Here is a 13,405-nt window from a genome sequence, read left to right as displayed (position 1 = left end):
CAACATGAATGATTCCCAGATGCGTGCATTGCCTTCCTGTGGTCGAAACAACAGGGTAAGATAGGCGCCCTCGTACACCATTGCCTCGCGGAAGGCGCGGGGCCAATCAGCGCCCAAGGCCGCACACGCCGAACGGGGATCAGACACCGCCACTGTCTCTATAGATGCACGACAGAAACACAACTATCCCATCTTTTTCTCTTTCTCTCTCCTCTTTCTTCACCTTCCTCACATCTTTCTTTTCTCCCCGTCCTCCAGGGTTCTTCGTGCGATGCGGTTAGGCCACTTCTGTGTCGGCGCGCTCAGCTCATTCATTGCGTTCGGAGACGTCGTCAATGCCATCAAGCTGACTATGCACGGGCGCAGACACCCGACCTCAAGCGACGGTGTTTTGCTGGGACGACGGGGAAACGTTTCACCCTTGACGAACAAAGGAGACGTTAGCTATTACACGAACATCACGCTAGGGGGAGCCGAGTTCACTGTCCTCATTGACACAGGAAGGTACGCATGCGCCTGAAATGAGAGTCGGCGGGGCGGCAGCTGAGTGCGTTACCTGCAGCACGGATCTCTGGGTAGCTGGCAAAGTCCCAGAAAGTCAGGACACAGGCAAGGCCAGTGGCGTCACGTACGCCATTGGCGAGGTAAAAGGTGCGCGCTCAAAACTGCTGTTATATGCGCCAGGCACTTACTCTGTCATATAAGGCCCTATCAAGAAAGCACATTTGGATTTTGCTGGACACACAGTACTCAACCAGGCGTATCGTGAGTCTCCCGGTCGACTGTATACCCTGCTGGTGTTGAGGTTCTCGAACTAGTTGAGATCACACCGGGTGATGAGCCAGCAGGAACTGGCCTGATTGGTCTTGGTCCTAATAGCGGCTCGAATATCTTCCGTACTCTCAACAGCTCAGACGGACATGCGGTCCTCGATCGTATTTTCCTTCAGAACACCTCTACGCCCAACTTCATGACTGTGCTTCTTGGACGTTCGGAAGGTTAGTACCTGGCTTCCACTGATCCCTTCTAATCTTATGTGTTGGCCATCCATATAGATCCCGTCGATACGTTTCCTGGCGACCTCACCATTGGCGAAATTTTACCTGGCTTCGAGAACATCACATCGCAGCCCAAGCTCACAGTAACCGACGTGCCTATCTGGGAAGTCGGTGACCAGCACTTTCAAGTACTGTTGGATGCAGATGGAATCATTGGGCCTACTGGTCAACCCGTGAAAGTGAAGACGGCTGTAGATGAGACGAAGAACAAGAAGCAAGTTACGGCCATTGTGGACACAGGATTCAGTCTCAGTCAGGTCCCAAGGTGTGTACAAGTCGATGTTGCATTTTTGTGTTCTGTGCTAATTCTACGTGTTTTCTAAGGGCTGTTGCCGATGCCTTCTATGGAGACATCCCAGGCGCCCAGTTTGCAAATGTTTCTGGTATAGGGAGAACATGGATCGTGCCTTGCACTGAAGAAGTCAACATCACTTTCAAATTTGCAGGCCAGTCTTACCGCATCCACCCCCTTGACGCTGCCTTGTGAGTGCAACCATATAATATTTGTAGACCATCGTCAAATACGTTGCAGAGAACCTTCCCTCATCGGTATCGATAGCATTAGAAATGCCCAGGGACAGGATTGCTGTATTGGTATGTCAGTTCTCCTTCATGTATCCCTTTTCATCTTCCTGAAGCGTATATTGAAGTTCCAACCTATTCTGTTCAACCTTGGCAAGAGCCCCAACTTTGATATGATCCTGGGAATGTCTTTCCGTGGGTTTATACCTTCTCTCCCCCCGAAGTTCATGTTTACTCACCATCTTGATGTCAGTTCGTAACGCCTATACCTTGATTGACTTCGGGGACTTCTTGGCCGAATCCAAAGGCAAAGGGGACCCGTACATCCAATTCCTTTCTACTACCGGCCTTTCAGATGGTGGGTCTAAGTCTGCATTTCCGTTTATCGAAGACCGACCAATCCATGTCTCACAGGACATTCTGAATTTGTTCGTGTTCGTTTGGGGGGCAATGACACCACGACCGACCGAACACTTGCAAGTTCGCATAACAATAATACGGCCTCTTCAGGCAGCAAGAGGACGCTCTATTATATCTTGGCTGGTGTCCTCATCGGTCTTGCCTTCCTCATCGTCGTTGGCTTCCTCATCTTCAACAAGGTTCGCCAAGCGAGAAATCGCAAGACCGCGTACCACTCTCTTGGTGATCAGACAAACGCACCCACGAATGCTGCGGGGATGCAACAGTACTACAACCCCAACACCCAGTACGATCCGTACCAGCAAAGTCAGTACCAGGCACCAAACCCCCAGTACAATCAGCAGCCTCCTCAGTACAGCCAAGGCCCTCCTCCAAATCAGTATTCAAACCCCTGGGATCATCGATACTAGCACTAGCACCTCTCGTCTCTCCATCAAATATCTGAACTTCAATGTAAGATCTTGCACTCGTTATTAGTATGGACTGTCGACTACTATTATATATACTTGTTGTTATTTGCATACTCATGGACTTTGTGCACTCTGTTCTCGCTTGGGGTACTCGCTGTGATTGGAAAAACAGTTCTATTGCGCTCAAAGTGCTACTATCACTTAGACAGATTTGCAAAATTTTGGACAATTCGACCTGGTGCTCCAGATTGGATGTCCCTACAACTCCCGGCATGCTACGAGAGGTTGTCGCTCATCTTGGCTAAATACCTATCAACTTTTTGAGTGAATCCCTTTCCGAGTAGTAGAGCAATGACGATGCCGGTACGACAAGTACCCAAAAACATAGATTTGCAAACTTTTCGTCACAGTGTGTCACGCGTCATTCAGACCCAGCACGCAGCCGTGTGCCGCCGTATGCATTCGGCCGCTCGCTCGGCAACACATGGATCTGCAAAACAAGGGGCAAATAGGAGCTTCTTTGTCACGCAAAATGTTGCTGGTTTTCCTGTGCATGAACCAGTAGGTACGAGTGCAAGGGACTCTAGATTCAGACTCTAGCACTACTATACTAGCTAAGAAAAAAATCAGAAGTCTGTAGGATTGTTATTACTTCCACAGCATTCAAGTCAAATTTGAAATGACTATTTGCACGTCACATTTTGCCCGCGGAAATGGGCTTGCAACTTCTCAAATGCCTTGAGATTTTTACAGTAGCTCAATGAAGTTTATTTCTCAAACATACTTCATGTCCGAGCATAGGACATGGAATCTACAACAACTTAAAATTGGTTTTGCATATCTATGTGTGTTTGCACTACAGTACACGTGATAGTAGTCTGCAAGAATGGAATAAAAAGGGGCCAGCCAGGGTCGGCACTATCCGAATACAACACGTGCCGTCAATACATCCGTGACATGATCGAGGTCGGTCGAGATGGATCAGCTCGCACTCGATGAAGAGGACGACCACATCGTCTACAACACTTTTCAGACATTGAATATGTTCCGAATACTCGCCTTAATGTCCTTGGCTGGCGCCCTCTTTCTCCGGGCGCGGTCTGCATCTATCGCGACCGCATCGGTCGTCCCGTTTTCTTCGAAGTCGGACAGAACGTGGTTATGGGGTTGGGCATGGGGGTCGGAAAGCACAGTTTCAGTGGTGGATAGGACTCCAGTCGTTTCTTGGATCTCAAGACCTGGTGCGCATCCTAGACTTGTCTACTTGCTAAAGCCCTAATAGCTCGCATACAGCCGCATTTGGTGCTGAACTGGGAAACCCACTACTGGGTTACGTGATCCCTATCTCTTCGTTCACCGAGCCGTGCGCTGCCAACGAATCATATCATGAAACCCCCAAGGAGTTGAATTGGGGCTGCCCCAGCCTGTGTGTGACAGGACCTCACCAGCCTGAGCCAGCAGAAACGTGGATTGCACTCGTGCAAAGGGGCGGATGTGAATTCGTTCACAAAGTCCGAGAGGCCCAGCGGTTGGGTGCGAAAGCCGTGGTGGTAGGAGGTAATGATCCTGATGTCTCAGGATATCCCGATACCCTCGTCAATATGTATAGTCAAGGTGGGTGCATTTGTATCTGCCACTGCTGTCCATTTGCTGAGCGGCTGGCGCTTAGAAGATGCGTCTGATATCAAGATTGCATCGACCTTCATCAAGCACTCAGCGTACATGGAACTCTCCTCATTAATAGCTTCTTCGAACACTTCACATTCCGGCCTACAGACTCTCTCGCTACTGATAACTGCGGAATACTCCGCATGGGAGTGGTACTCGTAAGTTCGTCAACATCATAGTCTTATATATACTGACGGCCGGCAAAAGACCAGTAATAACATTCGTCATCATCCTACTTCTTCCTTCCATACTCACTTTCATCACACTCCTCGTCCATCGTATTCGGGCCGCCAGAGCCGCCCAACTTGATCGTGCACCCGAAGAAGTAGTTCTGAACCTTCCTTGGAAAGTTTGGACTGGGAATGGCTGGGAGAAGCATGAAGGTTCCATAGACTCGTCACAATCCGCCCCCCCTTCGAAACCTCCCGCAGGCGTTGCCACCACAGTCACGTCTGAGGAAGCAGCGGAGGAAGCGACTGGAGCTTCTTCCAGCACGTCGAATCAAGCCAACCAACCTTGGTTTGAACAACAAATGGAGTGTGCTATTTGTTTGTCCCAATTTGAGAAGGGCGATCGAGTACGCGTATTGCCTTGCCATCATATATTCCACCTCGAGGAGGTCGATGAATGGCTGATTCAACGGAAGAAATTAGTGCGTGCCCATTTAATTCGGATGCCTTCTGTCAGGATTTAAATCATATCCAGTGTCCCGTATGTAAAGCCGACGTAACGAAACCACCGCCAGACCATGAGGTTCATCCACATGCCACATCAGCTACCGAGCCAGAAGCTCAGGAACCTCCCCCAACAGAACGAACTCCTCTTATTAATGATCGGTCTTGATGATGCTTGTGTACTGAAGCTGGTAACATTTTGTGTCGGTGTCCGTGTAAACTACTTTATTGGCTCTGGTTATTATCATTCCCAGAGATGACTCCCTGTACTCCAGATGGTCCGCTGAGATCACTCTTCTAACGGTTCGATGCATCGTGCATGATGCAGGACCGATCAAGCAAGAGTCAGCCGATGTCTCCGTCGCTAAAAATGCGCCGGCACAATGTCCAAGTCAAGGGCAAATTGGGGTAGGTTTGGGCTTAGTCCTGACCTCGTCTGAGGCGTGTTGGGACGTGCACTCAGTAACGTCAGCTAGCACAGGTTTGTCTCTACACTGGTAAACTCTATCTACCGCGAAGGGAAGATTCTTACCCGATTTGGGCATTCGACGTTCAACGTTTTCAACCCTCGAGTTTGAAGACAATAAGACTAGGAACCGTGTGGGAGCTCCAGCTCTTATACCCTTCTACTCAAGAGCTGAGACAATTAGTCCGCTAGGTACGCAGGGATTATTCAGGAAATAACCCATATCTCACTTCAATCAGACAGGTGGTATCGTCACATCATTCGACCTTATTGTTTTGTGAACACGCGCCGGATCTCTTCGGGAGAAATGGATATCCTTACACCAGACCCTATCAATCTGGTCTCACCCCACCGCCGACCAGGAAACCAATATGTCTCATACCGTCTCGGCGTCCCGGAAAGGCTTTGTTAAGGAAGATCAAGTTACCTTTTGAAGCCCCGGAGAGGGCGCAGCTTGTGTGCAGATGAAAATCTACTTCATTCTTAGCGTTCTATCTACAGATTGAAGACGTCCTCATTGTTCGCCGCAGATTCTCTCATGCAATGCTGCAGACCCCGAGGTAGCCTACAATAACAGCGGACTTGCACCGGGGGTCGATGCGGAGGAATTCCTCGATTACGCTACATTCAGTTCCGGGGAAGAGTATTTAAATCGCCGGAACCTCCGTCCTGGAATCTATGACGGCTAGAAATATATTGGAGCCCAGCGCCAACTTCCCTGGTGGCCTGCTTATTACCAGTGCTTATCCATAGGAAGTGCTCTCTTTCCTGATCCTTCCTTCCCTGCTTTGCTCCATCGTTAGGCCATCCATATTGATGGCCCCATGGCAATAATGGAGCCTCTCAATCGAATACAAAACAAGAAGAGACACAGTAAGTCACCATGTCTCTCTTCACGTTCATCGGGAGGCGACTCATTCCTCCTCACAGCGAAGCCGTGTAAATTCTATCAAATGAATAATTGTCCATACCCACAGGAGGAATGCGACTTTGCCCATATTCTGACGGGGGAACCTACATTCCAGAATGCGACGCCATGTCGATTTTACATCAAAGGACACTGCAGTAACGGGCTATGGTGTAGATATAAACACTCTTTGGAAAGAGGATCAGACAGTGGGTAACACGTCATGGAATTACCTGACATTGCAGTATACTAATTGAATCTCTGCAGTCAACGACCCACGAGTTCTCCGTTCACCCGACATCAGGGACATACAACCTGAACTCACACAACAAGCCCTTCGCAGACATGCAGGCAAGCCAACGAACCCCAGACATACTGACCGTTCGCCAGACAGCCGAACTTCGTTCCCAACATCACCCTCATCTGAATCTCAATCCCTCCATTACCGTGGCCCCGTTTCTCCTCGTTCTCCCATTGAAGAGTACGGGCTGAACTTTTCCATGTGGAGCCCAGTGGTAGATTCGCCACATATCTCTTCACGCAGTCGGGCTGAATCAGGCGGCTCGCCCAATAGTAGACACATATCAGAACTATTCTCGAATCTTGCGTTGTCCCCAACGAGTTTCGCCTCGGACAATGCTCCCAAGGATAGCCGCGGGCGTAACCCAATATATCCATCGAGTGTTTCGTCGGAGCTCTCGCCCGTTTTGCCGTCCATACATCAGGCATACGGCCTGACTCCCAGCCCACTCCCAGCTCCTACGTATCCAGTAACGTCGCCTGGCCTCCTTAACGACGGTTTTGATGGTCATTGGGCACAAGAACACATTCAGCGTTCTGGAGTCTCTCCGCCTCCTGGATTGCCCAAAGCAAAAGCTGCTAACTACAAAAGTATGTACGGCGTCCGATTGGCCGTCGATGAACATATTGCTGACCCTAAGTGTGGACAGCAAAACCGTGCCGATTTTTTCTCTCGAACAGACCGTGCCCAAATGGTGAGGATTGCACTTTGTAAGTACTGTTTATCCTGGAACCGTTCACGTCGATATTATCGATTTCGCTCATATATATTGCAAACAGCATTCACGGTGACTCTGACTTCGCAGAGAAACAGCTCCCTACTGCGAAGAGCGCAGGTTTACCGCTTCCTCCAAAGCCTACCACGCTTCAAGAAGCGAATGCACAGAAGGGTTACTTCCCTGTATCCTGGAGGATCATTGGAGGCGGGGTACCTTTGAGCCAGGATCCCAGTGAGATGATTTCTCCCCTAGCCCCTTGAATACAACGGAACACTGAATTCACATCGCTTCAGGCGCATCCTCTGTTTCTTCAGGTTCTACATCCAGTTCCCGAGAAGATGTATCCGAACCTTTGGGTCACATAGCTCGACCAGCTGATATTCCTTCATCGCTGAGTAGAAAAAATAAGGCCAGTGCTACCCCACTGAAGCTGGATGTATCGTCCCTTCCGCCTGTCTCACTACGGCCGCCCAATGACAATGCAACCACTCCGACAAAGATGACGCCAAAGTTTAGGCCAACCTCTACACCACCAACACCAAGCGCTACTCACTACACAAACATTATGTCTGTGAGTGGCGTCACTCGTACTGGGGATTGCGGCTAGGCACTGACTGGAATGCGACGATAGCTCTTCTCAGCCGAATCTCCTGCTGTACTTTGATCGCCAACGGGATTGTACTACATAAATATAGATGCTTCTACGTTTCTTGGTAACTCCAGCTCTAGACTATACGAGTCGCGCAACTCACATGTTGTATTTCTATCATTCATCTTCCTATAAATAGTAGCTGTATATCTTCGTTCGTTCATTAAATATACTTCGGTGCCACAATTCGCTAACTCGTCGTGGCTTCATGATTTCTGTCGTAATATTTACTAGTCAGCATCAGTATAGCACCGAAGTAGACGATGGGACAATTATTTAGGTCAGCCTCTAAATACCCAATTTTCGCCCGTCTACTATCCGCCGTCGGGTAACTCCGCTACTACCACCATCGTCGACAAGGAGTCGGTGGCGCCGTGCCAGCGGTGACGCTCGACCTGGATCATCAAAGCCACAGCGCTATACTAAGATCTAATCTACGAAAACCATGTCTCACTGCGAGATCAGAGACACATTGAAGTGCCGGCTAATGGGACGCAGCCCCCCAGCGATTTGCAGTACGTGGATACTAGGTACTGTCCCTATATTTCTACTAGTAGCGGCTGAATATTGGACAGCTGACTGGCTGGTGGCGGCTGCACTTTTAGTGGCACGCATGACAACCGAAGGCTCAACTCTAGGCTCACGCGACTATGCAAGAAGCTGGTGAAGGACTCCAGGTACAACAACGTGCAGCGTTATTCACGGTGACAGCCAAAGGAAGGATGGACCGATTCTCGTGCGATGTCCGCGCCGACCTGAACAAAGAAACTTGACAATACCGTCGATGATAACCGCACCAATCGAGGCGTAAAGTTGAACAACACTGACCGCCACGCGCCTCCGCGCTAAGCAAGAAAATGGAAGGAAATAGGCTGGTTTAGCATTCAAACTTCGGGCCCCCGTGCTGACGGCATGTATGGTCCTCGTATATCGGTCTCTGTTGGTGCATTCATCCTGCCCCACAATGTGTATATCAGGGTCAAGATACCATTATATCACCTCAGTCCGATATACCGAGACTGGGGTGAGTTCTATCATCACTGTTTCACCCTCGATGGGTCCTCATAGGAGTGCCCCAGACCTGTATTCTGACAGGTAGGCCCGGAACGAGCAACGGAGATGAAGTCATTCGCCCCCCTCACATTCCTTTTACTCGTTGCCGGGTCATTCGCCAAACCATTGCCCGCTGGGAAACCGAAGCCGGTCTCAAGCAAGGTATTCTCGGAGTTACAGCTGTATGCAAAGTACTCGGCTGTGGCATACCGAGACCAGCAGGAGTGCATCAAGCCGCTTAACAACACTGCCGTGGCTAGGGTACGTAGTATCGTTATAGTGGTGGGGACTATGTTAGCTGAGTTGGATGTCTCTAGTACGACAAAAAGTCTACCCAAGCAATTTTGGTCCGAGATGATAAGCGGAAGGAGTTCGTATTGGCATTCCGTGGTACCGAACCTACCAAAGGCGACGGGGATTGCAGTATCGGTCAGTCCTTCCATCCTGATATCTCGTTATTCGCCGCCGAACCGAATTGCTGTCGCTGTCTGCTTAGATGCTCAGATCTGCAAAACCCCCTTGGCTATCCCCGGAGTGACTGGTTCAGATTTGCAGGTCCACACTGGTTTCCAGAAGGCTTGGAAATATGTCAACGCGGACGTTATATTGAGTCTGAAGAAGGAGCTTAAGTCGAAGCCAACCTTCGCTCTCGTTGTGACTGGTAAGTTTCACCGACGCGCAGCTCTACGTATAAATTGATGTACTTGTTTCATGGACAGGTCACTCGCTAGGAGGTGCCATAGCAGCTTTGGCATCTCTGGAAATCAAGACGGCGTTCCCTAAACTGAATCTGCGTCTATTCAGCTATGGTTCGTGACCTCGATTATTTACTTCGAGGATGAGTTGTTCATCCAAACAATAGGAGCGCCGAGGGTTGGGAATCTTTCATTCGCGAAGAAATTGCAATCGGTTGTAGGGATCAGCAATATCTTCAGAGGCATGTTGCGCCATTCCCTGAATGTTATTGGAAACTAAACGCTCATGAATCACGTAGGAGTTAACCAACAAGGTAGACTTTTCGCGGACGCAATTCGTATCGCTGCTCAGATCAAGAAATAGATCCGGTTTCATTTATGCCACCTCTTTTGCTTGGTTATCGACACTTGTAGGTTTAATCTACTCCAGCCGCTCGTGTGTCGCACGACTCACGATATTCAATAGCCCGAATGAATACTGGCAATTCAAAGAACCTGGTAAGTGGTTCCCCTGAAGCACCCCTGAAACGCCCTGACGTCCTTGGGTCAGCCTCCTCCCAAAACGTAGTGATGTGCCAGTACGGTGAGGACAAGGACGAGACCACAGATAAGGATTGCAACAATACGCCTGGTAAGCGTGACTTCTCGTATCATATCTACTTTGCTTGACCGAAGTCCCTTCCAGTTATTGTTAGTCCTTTGAACGTTAAACAACATAGCATGTTGTTCGGGATAAGTGATTTATTCTTCATTCCCTCACCCACCTGCACAAACTGACTTCAGTGACAGAAACCGGTAACTCAAGCACACAGTACTGTGGTGGAGGAAAATGAGTTACTACATATGTACATATTTATCATGCAGGAGTAATAAATAATTATTTAACTACCAAACTTGAGCTTTCATCCTAGTGAATCGACCAAATGGGAAAGTAGTATTCCGAGAAAGCCGTATGTCATTGGAGAATCTGCTATAACAAGCCGTCCAGGTAAAGTAAGACTGCCATTTAGAGCATCTTCGGCAGTACTAGCCACTGAGCGCTGAAGCTCGGTGGAACGTGGTGGATCAATTAATTTCTTGACACGTCACGAAAACTCGATAGTCTGTACCTGCTCCATGCGGGCCATCCAGCATTGGGTTATTTGGCGAATCCTGCCGACGCTTGTCGCGATCACAGGGGTGTCGTTATACCTCTCAGTAACTGGGAACAATCGGCTGCTAAAGCCAACGAATGTATATCACGAGCTAAAATGGGCGCTGTATCATATTTCGCAGCACTACGACTTGCCTGTGGATGCGGGCCTCACAGAAGAAGGACTGGTGGATGCGTACATTAAAAGGCAAACACCGATCGCCCAGGACGGCATACTAGCCAATATTGGACCGAATGGGTCCAGGTGTGGGGGTGCGAAGGTGAGCAATCCATTTAAGTACAATGTTTGGACCGTTCGTGACGGTAATTTTCTAGTCTGGTACAGTCATAGCGAGTCCAAGTACGCATGATCCTGACTATATGTATACATGGACGAGGGACGCTGCTCTTGTTGTGAAATTACTTGTTGACCAGTATGTGATGCGCCACACGTCGATGCCCGATATCCCTTGCTAATTTCACGAAAAGATACACCCATAACCAAGACGTGTCGCTCAAAGGAATTATAGACGAGTACGCGGCTGCTCAGGCAGCCTTGCAGAAAGTCCGAACCCCAAGTGGAGGAATGCTAACGGGCGGTTTGGGGGAGCCAAAATACAACATTGATCATACCGCGTTCACTGAGCCCTGGGGAAGGTAATTCGTTTCCTCAATCCCAACGAGTAGAGTTCCGACCGTATTGCGTTGCAGACCTCAACACGGTATGTGTCATGACATTCCCCATCATAGATCGAATAAACTGCTTGAATTTTCGAAGATGGGCCTGCCCTTCGTGCAACAACGCTTCTCTCATATGCGAAAACTCTATTGAAGCAGTCAGATAGGGAGAGTGTACAGCAATCCCTTTGGCCAGTCCTCGAGAAGGACCTTGATTATGTTGTCAAATATTGGAACCGCACGGGGTACATATTACATACCATCAGTACGCCGGTGTACGATGATTTACAACGTCTCCTAGATTCGATTTATGGGAGGAAGTATCTTCTTCTTCATTCTTCACGACAGCGGTTCAGCATCGAGCCCTCCGAGAAGGAGCTGCTCTTGCCCGTAATCTCAACAAGACCGAGATTGCACAAATATATTCTGCGCAAGCAGACAATACACTGTGTTTCTTGCAGGTGCGATTCAACTCTCCCTTGTTGTTTTACTTTGTCTGAAAGTCTTCCAGTCGTATTGGAACGCGGATATCTACTACGTCGTCTCGAATACGGGAGGCGGCCGCTCAGGCAAAGATGCAAACAGCATCTTAGCTTCCATCCATACCTTTGATCCCACAGCGGGCTGCGACGCAGCTACGTTCCAGCCTTGCTCTGACAAAGCCCTAGCCACGCTATATGCCTGCATCGACGCTTTCCGTGGTCTCTATCAAATTAACAGGGGGACAGCTTACTCCGACGCGGTAGCAGTGGGTCGCTATCCTGAAGATGTTTATATGGGCGGCCACCCTTGGTATCTTACAACAGCAGCCGTTGCTGAACAGCTTTACGATGCCCTGTATGTCTGGAAATCTCAGGGCTACATCGAGATCACCCGCATATCCCTCTCTTTCTTCCGCGTGGTCTCTCCAAGAATACGGCCCGGAACATACACCTCAGCTCGTCTGGAATACCATGAACTCCTCGCCGAAGTCAAGAAGTTCGCGGACGGATTCATTGCTGTTAATGCCAAGTATACGCCGTGGGATGGTTCTCTCGCCGAGCAGTATCATCGGGACAATGGCCAACCATTGAGTGCACGCGATCTGACGTGGAGCTATGCGGCATCGATTACCGCTTTTAATGCCAGAGCGGGAGCACTTGTACCGGGTGGTTGGGGTGCGAAAGGCCTTGTTGTTCCCTCCGTGTGCGAGCCAAATCCGCCTCGATTAGTCTCGGTGACATTCTCCGTCCATGCGGAAACTCAGCCCGGAGGTAAGCTTCCCATCATCATCTCCTTTTGATATACAATAAGCAAACCTTACTCGCAGAGGCTATCTTTGTGACTGGTTCGAGCGAGGCACTCAGCCATTGGTCAACGGACAATGCCATCAAGCTTTCCGCGGACAGATATCCTATATGGAGTGGTCCGTTGATGTTATTGTCTCTGGGTACAGCGAGCTGATCGCACTTATAGGAAGCCTTGATGTTCCCGTTGAATCAGCCTTGGAGTATAAATACATTCGCAAGGCTGACACTGGCGCTGTCTCTTGGGAACAGGGCAGCAATCGCTTCCTTGAGACATCCACCAAAAGCACTAACGTATCCGATGAGTGGCGTTGATACAAAAAATATTTGACGGCGTCGTATGCGACGTCTTGATACGTTTACCACACACCCAAATTTGTTGATAATGTCAAGGTTTGAGATAGAATTACCCTCGCCAATACTGATATTAGTGGTAAACGAAGGGTTAACGTGTGATGGACCTCCGATATCTAGTGGAGGAGGATGGATGAGTGCGAACTCTATGCGTTAGGATCTCATCAAGCTCGAAGTCGCCCAGGACGGCGCGCGAGCTATTTTTGGAGCCACGTTTACATCCAACGTGGTTCGTGCCTGTGAGGTAGCACCCTGAAATGAATCTTACTCTAGGGAGATAGTAATACTACTCTATAGTAGACTCTTGCTCATGTTGGTCCTTTAAAAGGGGAAGCACCGACACCAGGATTGGAGGCTTTTGGTATGGTCACTCAGTTTTATTTATGGCCTCCTATCGGCTGTCGGCTCCATGCA

The 13,405-nt window shown here is 49.3% G+C and overlaps 5 protein-coding genes across 5 annotated transcripts; all 5 read left to right on the top strand.

Moving 5' to 3' along the window:
- Positions 1–271: 271 nt before the first annotated feature.
- PC9H_010873 (uncharacterized protein) lies at positions 272–2,410 on the top strand (the record flags this gene model as incomplete). The annotated part of the gene is made up of 9 exons (XM_036780366.1): positions 272–504; positions 563–651; positions 706–765; positions 819–998; positions 1,056–1,323; positions 1,383–1,541; positions 1,591–1,775; positions 1,834–1,938; positions 1,995–2,410. The coding sequence occupies 9 exons, from the start codon at positions 272–274 to the stop codon at positions 2,408–2,410; spliced, it is 1,695 nt and encodes a 564-aa protein (XP_036627749.1).
- Positions 2,411–3,452: 1,042 nt separating this feature from the next.
- PC9H_010872 (uncharacterized protein) lies at positions 3,453–4,921 on the top strand (the record flags this gene model as incomplete). The annotated part of the gene is made up of 5 exons (XM_036780365.1): positions 3,453–3,651; positions 3,704–4,024; positions 4,080–4,236; positions 4,286–4,730; positions 4,784–4,921. 5 exons carry the CDS (start codon positions 3,453–3,455, stop codon positions 4,919–4,921), a joined length of 1,260 nt encoding a protein of 419 aa, XP_036627748.1.
- A 1,130-nt stretch (positions 4,922–6,051) lies between these two features.
- Positions 6,052–7,808, top strand: PC9H_010871 (uncharacterized protein; the record flags this gene model as incomplete). Its single annotated transcript, XM_036780364.1, has 6 exons — positions 6,052–6,334; positions 6,393–7,016; positions 7,076–7,136; positions 7,206–7,375; positions 7,438–7,715; positions 7,776–7,808. 6 exons carry the CDS (start codon positions 6,052–6,054, stop codon positions 7,806–7,808), a joined length of 1,449 nt encoding a protein of 482 aa, XP_036627747.1.
- A 1,104-nt stretch (positions 7,809–8,912) lies between these two features.
- On the top strand, positions 8,913–9,821 carry PC9H_010870 (uncharacterized protein; the record flags this gene model as incomplete). Its single annotated transcript, XM_036780363.1, has 5 exons — positions 8,913–9,107; positions 9,164–9,275; positions 9,343–9,507; positions 9,566–9,655; positions 9,709–9,821. 5 exons carry the CDS (start codon positions 8,913–8,915, stop codon positions 9,819–9,821), a joined length of 675 nt encoding a protein of 224 aa, XP_036627746.1.
- Positions 9,822–10,657: 836 nt separating this feature from the next.
- Positions 10,658–12,952, top strand: PC9H_010869 (uncharacterized protein; the record flags this gene model as incomplete). The annotated part of the gene is made up of 9 exons (XM_036780362.1): positions 10,658–10,954; positions 11,010–11,107; positions 11,163–11,330; positions 11,385–11,395; positions 11,452–11,596; positions 11,653–11,812; positions 11,863–12,604; positions 12,661–12,756; positions 12,807–12,952. The coding sequence occupies 9 exons, from the start codon at positions 10,658–10,660 to the stop codon at positions 12,950–12,952; spliced, it is 1,863 nt and encodes a 620-aa protein (XP_036627745.1).
- Positions 12,953–13,405: the final 453 nt, after the last annotated feature.

The sequence above is a fragment of the Pleurotus ostreatus genome, assembly GCF_014466165.1.
Source record: "Pleurotus ostreatus strain PC9 chromosome Unknown scaffold_8, whole genome shotgun sequence".
In the NCBI taxonomy this organism is placed as follows: domain Eukaryota; kingdom Fungi; phylum Basidiomycota; class Agaricomycetes; order Agaricales; family Pleurotaceae; genus Pleurotus; species Pleurotus ostreatus.
This window is presented reverse-complemented; position numbering and strand designations above follow the sequence as displayed.